The sequence below is a fragment of the Limulus polyphemus genome, unplaced genomic scaffold, assembly GCF_000517525.1.
Source record: "Limulus polyphemus unplaced genomic scaffold, Limulus_polyphemus-2.1.2 Scaffold5057, whole genome shotgun sequence".
NCBI lineage: Eukaryota > Metazoa > Arthropoda > Merostomata > Xiphosura > Limulidae > Limulus > Limulus polyphemus.
This window is the reverse complement of record NW_013670667.1, coordinates 25,762-33,781: the sequence shown is the minus strand read 5'-3', so window position 1 is coordinate 33,781 and position 8,020 is coordinate 25,762. Positions and strand designations below refer to the sequence as shown.

Genomic DNA, 8,020 nt, shown 5'->3' with positions numbered 1-8,020 from the left:
TTTGATTCAGCTACAGTTTTCTTTCCTGACATTGTTTACTTTGTATGAATATGAAGGACCTCTTCCCTTACATCTGAATCGTTCCTCTGTGTATTTTGATTCAGCTATGGTTTCCTGTACTGACACTGATGCATTAGTAAAATAAATTACATACCAGACTAGTACAACAGAACACAAGGTCATGTATCCTGAGGCAAGTTACAGCTACATTGTCCTCTCACTAGCACAAACACCGAACTTGCTCTGTAACTATAACCAAACCAAAAATAAAATGGGGGGCGCAAATGTTTCAACTGCCAAGAAAGAATATCGTAGTTACACAATTTTTCAGATCCAATGAAGCCTGTTTTAAACCCAGAAAGAACGAGAAGTCCAATGAAATAAAGAATAATAATAATAAATAACATAAGAAAAAATGAAGTTAATTTTATTTTCTATGAAATATTCACAACTATATGTGTATCTGTATATTTCTTTACGATTACGAACTGTAAGTGTATTTAATACTTTTCTCACATTTTTCAGAACACTGGCACGTTCTCTGAAACCTCCGAGCTATCGACATAAAAACTCCGACAGCCGGTTTCAGTTTGACTACCAATTTACTCACCATAACACTCGTGCATCTTTAATAAAGTAAAGTCAAACTAAGTTATCAGTATTTTCAAACAAAAACAAAGTAACGCTAAACATGAATGTTAAAACAGAAATAAATGATTTCCTATATATATAAAAAGTAGATTTAAAATTATAATTTTTTTTTCTCAAGACAAGGTGGGTTTACAGCCTTGAAAGACAAAGTGGTCCTTCATTGTCCAAAATGTTACATACTTGAAAACAAATAGGTTTACTCTGCTTTCATTGTACCACCAGTATGACATGCTAACGTTACAGTAACTTACTTGTAGTTGATTAGTTGATTTATAAAAACAGGATCAGGTAATGGATGTCAAGAAATATTTTCTGTGTTACGATTCACACCAAAATCTTAGCACACTCAAGAGGTCTCTGTTTCTCTGCTCAACTTGTAATACTGTGAAAACAACAAATTTTCAGGTTTAAATTTCTGATAATTTCTTACCCGGGTATCTCCTTGAGCATCACTGAGTTTCTGCTTTAAATCGTCAACCTCAGTCTGAAGTGCCCGATTTTTTTCTTTCAGCTCGCAAAGCAGCTGGGCAAGGCTCTGAAATGTATCGTATTCATTAGCATCTTAGAAGATGATAACTTTTGAAAAAAAGTCTTTGTGTTTACTAAACGACCGGTTTAACGTCTTCAGAAGGACCACAGTGGACAACAGTCACAAGATAACAGTTATACATAATGGGAGTGTGATAAATAAATTTTGTTTGTTTTCAGACATTCACACAAAGCTACGCAAGGACTATCTGCACTGGCTGTCTATAATTTTGAATTGATAGATTAGAGAGAAGGCAGCTAGTCAATAGCATCCACTGCTAAATTTTCGACTACTCTTGTCCTACTGAATAGCAGGAATTAACTGTCACTCTTATAGTGCACACATGGCCCTAAAGTGCAAAAAAAATATTTTTTTGTAGTAACTAAATATTTACCAAGAAGAATTATTGTCATTGGCATTTAACGACAAATTAAAATTGTCTTTTTCTATCAATTCCTTAAAGCTATGTAAAGAATGTCTTGTAGTATGAATAATTCCTTTAAGCTGTGTAAACAATGTCTTGTAGTATGAATAATTCCTTAAAGCTATGTAAACAATGTCTTGTAGTATGAATAATTCCTTAAAAGCTGTGTAAAACAATGTCTTGTAGTATGAACAATTCCTTAAAGCTGTTTAAACAATGTCTTGTAGTATGAATAATTCCTTAATGCTGTGTAAACAATGTCTTGTAGTATGAATAATTCCTTAAATTTGTGTAAACAATGTCTTGTAGTATGAATAATTCCTTAAATTTGTGTAAACAATGTCTTGTAGTATGAATAATTCCTTAAAGCTATGTAAACAATGTCTTGTAGTATGGATAATTCCTTAGATTTGTGTAAACAATGTATTGTAGTATGAATAACTCCTTAAAGCTATGTAAACAATCTCTTGTGGTAGGAACAATTCTATACAGTCATGTAAATAATGCCTTTTAACGTGAACAATTCCTTAGAGCTATGTGAGTATTAATTTATGGTAACAATAAATCTTTACACTCTTGTAAACAACATGTTACAGTACAAACAATTCCTTGCAGCCTTGTGAACAAACTTATGTAACTTAAATCATTCTTTATAAACTTGTTAAACAAAGTATTGTAACTTGGATAATTCCATACAGCTAAAACATTAGAATTTCAAAAATCATGTTTTTTTTAGGGGGAAAATGACATAGTTGTGCTTTTTGCTGCTAGTGCCTTAAATTATAATTTTTTTTGACATCTACAACTTTTGTTTTCTGAAATTTAGTATTATTCTTTATAATTTTACTATAGTCTCATTTATTTTTTAAAAATATCATGTTCTTTAAACAAATTGCAGACTTTCAACCAACACGTAAGGTAAAAACAAAATAAACAGAGAACTGCCACACAAGTTCTTTTTATAATTCAAAATACCGACACACACAGTTCTGTAGTCAGTAAAAAGGAACTGGATTCTGTTAGTTTTTTCAACCTTGCTTTTTTTTATACTGTGTACTGATGTTCCGAGTGCTTCAGTTAGTTAACAATATGCATTCCAAACTAAAAAGAAAATCTTACCTGTTCACCCTCCCCCCTAAAACCTCGAATGTCGTACACACCCATGAGTGATGGACCCTGAAATGCAACGGTATTTAAGTTGTTAGATGAAACTATAAGCAACAAGAGGCAACAAAAATTCATATAATAATAAAATAAAAACCGTAATTCTGAGTTACATAAACACAATTAGGTTAATAGTCAAGAAAGTTACACAGTAGAACTTTATATAACTGAATCACAATTTTTGAATTGTACAGATTATGTTTTTTTTGGAATAGAAAAGGTACAAACATTTAAATTAACTATTTATTCTTAAGTCTTGGGTATCACTTTATATATACCAGCTGAGGATACCCGTTGAAAAAGCAAAAGCTGTATAAAGGACGACGTCAGATAATGTGCCCCTTCCTTCTTTATTTTGTTATTAAATCCCCAATGACATCACTAGATGCTAACTGCATGCCCTACTTTGTGGAAGGTAATAATCGACTCATTTAACTTGTGTCTTTAAATTCAAAGTTAGAAGTCTTTTAAAAAATGTGGAATTGTACCCTGTTTCGGGGTCTGTTTTATCCCACTTTTCGGGTAAAAATCCTAAACAAAATAGCTCATGTACACCATCGGACAGTTTCCAAGTAAAATGGCAAAAATTATGATAATCAAGCATGCCAAGGCTGGATAATGGATGCTGAATGCCAGCATCCATTATCCAGCCCATTAGGTGTATATCAGCATCCATTATCCAGCCCATTAGGTGTATAACACCTAATGGATTATCTTTAAAGCAAGATGAGGGATTTTAGTCATATTTCCACAATGAAAACAAGATATGTTGGATAAACGCTGTCCTTTTCTTCCTCTTTTGACAAATGTTGAATCTTAATTCCAATAATATTCTACCATTTTTAATCATACGATCGGGGAATGAGCCCTTTCCATAGTTGACTGAGTACTAAGATAGTTAACTTGTATGGGGTTCTTTTATACAAGGACGAATCCCTGAAATTGTTTTCTCTTGAAAAAAGAAGCTGATTAAGATTGTTAAGGGATTGATTATATTGATACATCATATTTTTCTAACAGGGTGGATGGCCTTTAGAATGTGTTGCATTCAGGTGTGGTGAAAACAGTAGATTTAAGAGTTTGTAAAGAAAGGCTTGACAAACATTTGAATGATAAGGGTTGGCTTTGAGATTTTTTTTATATAGTTTAATTTAGTCGATGGGACAGCCTAGATGGACCAACAGGTCCCTTGTTGTCCTTTAATGTTACAAGTTATGTATTTATCATGAACAAGAATATCACAAAGGGTTTAATTTTTCTTTCAATCCCAACATCAGGCTTTTTTTTTTCTAACTCCAAGAGAATCCTAACATATTGATATAACAAGAAAATGTGGAGTTTACTTGTATTACATTTAACCCAGATATTGTTTAAAAGAATATTATTTGAGTTTCAAAATAGCCCTACACAATATTCTGTAATAACTGGTTAGTCTGATCTACACTGTTACTCTTTTGAATTTATTACATCATTGTTTTTTTAATTCTTCTTGTGTCAACTTTCCCATCTTTTGTTATTTGAACTCCTGACAATAAAATAAAATGCTTCCTATTCGTCCACATTTTTGTGGGCCATATTTCTCAACAAATACCAACCAGGATTAGCATGTTACTTTCGCTACTGTTATATGGTTTTCGAAAACAATCTTTCACAATGTTGTTTGTGCTTATCATACCCTAAAGGATCAGTAATTCAGTTATTTCTGGTGTGATGTTATTTTTAATACGTATTTACCTTAATTAAATAAACTGTTTTTGATCTCATGTTTAAAGGACTTTATTATAATGAGATAATAATTCATTTAACTTTGGTTCTTGTAATGACTGTTGAATAACCTTTTGATTTAGATTATTTTTTAACAATCAATAAAAATAAATGTAAGTTAACAAGTGATAGAGAAGAACACCTGAAGTTTCAATAATTACTGGTCATCAGTATTACTTTTCAAACAGGGTGGTTAGCTTTTGGAACTGAAATTTAATGAATTGTGATGCCGGTCGGGAGCCATTTCCAACATAACCATTATTACCCCCATAAAAACATTTCCAGCTCACTGTCTTTTGCCTCGTTCTTTTGCATTTATTAGGTTTCAACCATTGTTAGCAGGATCTTGAAAATTCATAAAAAATTTTGAAGGGACAAAAAAAGGAGCTTATCAGCCCATCAAGGATGTCTCTTCCAGCTCCCAACTATAACTACCCCTTACTACTCGTATATTCATCCGATCTTTTCTTGAACTGAGTTAAATTTTCTGCCTTCATCACCCTTGAAGGCAACTCGTAGCTCTTGACAACATAAGAAATACTCATATGGTGAACGTTTGTACAATTGTAGTCTTTTTTTTCAATTAACATTATGATTAAAATTCAAAAACAATGTTTCGCCACTTTTAATGTGGCATCATCACGTTAACAGGGGCAAAACGTTGTTTTAAAATGATATATTTTTCTATCCCATTTTACCTGTTTTTGAATTATAAATTTTGTAAAGTGTGGGAAACCGCCAACATTTATAAACATTATGGTTAGTTGAAGATATGCGATCCATAAGAGAATCAAAATGTTTACTTTTTGAATCAATTTTCTGCGTTCATTAATACATGTTTTTAATTGACATTCAGTCTCTCTAATGTGAGAGGAGCTACTTTATTTATCCTTGTTCAATTAGACGGATGTTGTTTGGTCGGTTCTCACTATCAAAAAACAAAACAATATCTCCCAAAATTATACATTTTACTATACCCAAAAAGTTATTAAACCTACAGTAAAATATACATGTTTCAGGTACGATTTAACATTATATTTTAACTTTTTAAGCAATTGTTCTTTTAATCATTATTCTCATGGATACTTAGAGATATCGTACAAGTTTTTTTTAGTGAGCTTATACGGTAGAAGTCCATAAGAACGTTCTTTTACATCGCAGCTAGTTATTTTGACAGTAGGAGAATGTTCAAGTATAAAAACAGTGCATGTATAAAAAAAGTTAACATAACCTATGAGCAACAATAGCCAATTTGATCCTTCAAGGTTGATTTTGCCTTTATCCTATTGATCATCTTTAAACTTCAATAACATCATCTCCAACATTTCTTTTCTCAACAAATAATATTAAGTTTCAGATAACTGAGGATCCTACCCATCCTTCCACACGTTTCTTTAACGAGTTGTATCTCTCTCGAAGTTGATCGGCCATCAACTTTAACTGGTCTCTCTCGCTACGATACTGGTCCAGCTCACGATTCAGAATCAAAACAGCTTCATTCTTACTTTCCAGTTTACATTTTGTGATGTTTAACTATGAACAAAAAATAACTAGTGTTACTACTGGCAACTGTTATTTTTCATTTTAGACACAGTTAATTTTTGTAAAGTAAGAACCAACATCATTTTGTTTCAAATTTTAGAAATTTTTCAAGAGTTCTACTAATGTACAATGTTTCTTTATTAATTAATTTACAACTTAAACATTAATATGAACCTCAATCTTTTATGGATCTGTATCACAAGATTTATCAGAAATAAACAATAACCCAAACTACAAAGCTGTGTACTATTATAGACTGTTTGTGCACATAGCTAAAAAACAACAATTAGATTAAAATAAGTTTGATACAAAAGTAGATAGTCCTAAACAAAACACATATTTCTGACTTTATTTAAGACTGGATAACAATTCAATTTTGAAGGCTTAACTTCAATGTTTGACCGCATGTCTATTCAACAACATTGCTGATTTTGTAAGAATGTGAAACGGTTCTCTCACGACATCAGCAAATTACAACAGTACTCGTATAACTATACGAGAATTTGGATTTAATATACAGTTAACTTTGTAATAATGGTAACAAAAAATACATTTTGGTAAAGTAAGAAACAGTGAAAAATAAGACATTTACATTTTATAAACAAACCATTGCCATTCTTTTGGTTTCTATTTTGATGCACTTCATTCAAACATCAGCTCTTACTCTGTCATATTTTGGAAACAAATCTAAAACTAGCTAGCTGGTACAGATATACTGATGATATTTTTGGTATATGGTATCATGGATGCTCATCTTTCTTGGAGTTTGTTGCATACCTTAATAATAAGCATACTGACATAAATCTCACACTAGCACATACTGACAATATCCAAAAATCTATACCATTTCTTGATACCATAGCCTCTATTAAAAATAACAACCTTATTACTACCATATGTTCTAAATCATGAGTTAAACCTATTATTATTATACACAATAATTCTCCCAAATTATGATGAATGTGGAGGGAAAAAACATAATCTGCAGATAACTTATTTTTATAACAACTTTTACTTTTAGGCCTGTTGATTTTTTAATTGTTAGACCATTGAAAGTGAAACTGAAAGATGTAACACTAAAAGTATTGTAATGATTACTTTTCTTGAGTTTCCCCAAATGTTTCTTCATTTCAACTCTTGCAACCATATTCTCATTAGTGGTTAACAATAAATCTAAAATCAAAATATTTGGTAAACACCACTATCTTGGATCAAAAACTCTCTACCAAATTAGTTGATTACATACAAAGTCAGTGCTAAAAAAGAAAATTAAAGTATCCCACAGTTACTGTGTTCGCACACTGATGAAGTGGTATTAGTATTACTGTGACTTAATATACATAATTACAGTCAACAGATGTTTATGAGTTAGGCTTAAACTTCTAACCGCACTATACTGTAGAACCGAGTTACTCTTTTTTAAAGTTTGAGTTTTACTTTTAATGACTTAAGTTTATCCAACTCTTGATAGACAAGAATTTATCTTACTTCACTTCTGAGATTTTGACATTCCAATTGTAGTTGATGCCCGATTTTGGCCATATTTAATCACGGTTCCTGTAGAATGCCGGTCACTATTTCTTTATGTAATATGATCACAAAATATTTCATGATCAAACAAAACAGAAACTTAAGTACTGCATCAAAACTATTACTTTTAGTTTCTACAACCAATTTATCTACGCAGAGCTACCGTAAATAATCCTAACGGCCGCGTCATCTACCGACAAACAAATGAACTTCTTAGTTTTTAAATTCGATGACGAGGAACCCACTTTGAGACTAATAATGGCTGGAGACGGCTTAAATTGGTAATGAAGAAAAACTTTTAATATAAGTTTAACATGACAGCAAATGTACAACGTTTCGCCAAGGCTTTGTTTTTATAAGGTACCATCAGGTACAGATAATGTAATACGCTTGATGAAAAGGTGTATAATTGCTTT

The 8,020-nt window shown here is 31.6% G+C and overlaps 1 protein-coding gene across 2 annotated transcripts in view; it reads right to left on the bottom strand.

Annotated features, from left to right (window-relative positions):
* LOC106472061 (coiled-coil domain-containing protein 149-like) overlaps nt 1-7,757 on the bottom strand; it is a 24,981-nt gene extending 17,224 nt beyond the window's left edge. For both annotated transcript variants that reach the window (XM_022400672.1, XM_022400673.1), the window contains exons 1-4: nt 7,563-7,757; nt 5,907-6,065; nt 2,724-2,780; nt 1,082-1,186 (exon numbers count right to left, since the gene is read on the bottom strand). In XM_022400672.1, the coding sequence (XP_022256380.1) occupies nt 1,082-1,186; nt 2,724-2,780; nt 5,907-6,065; nt 7,563-7,616 (375 nt within the window). In that variant the 5' untranslated portion in view covers nt 7,617-7,757. The remainder of the gene's footprint in view (nt 1-1,081; nt 1,187-2,723; nt 2,781-5,906; nt 6,066-7,562) is intronic.
* Nucleotides 7,758-8,020: the final 263 nt, after the last annotated feature.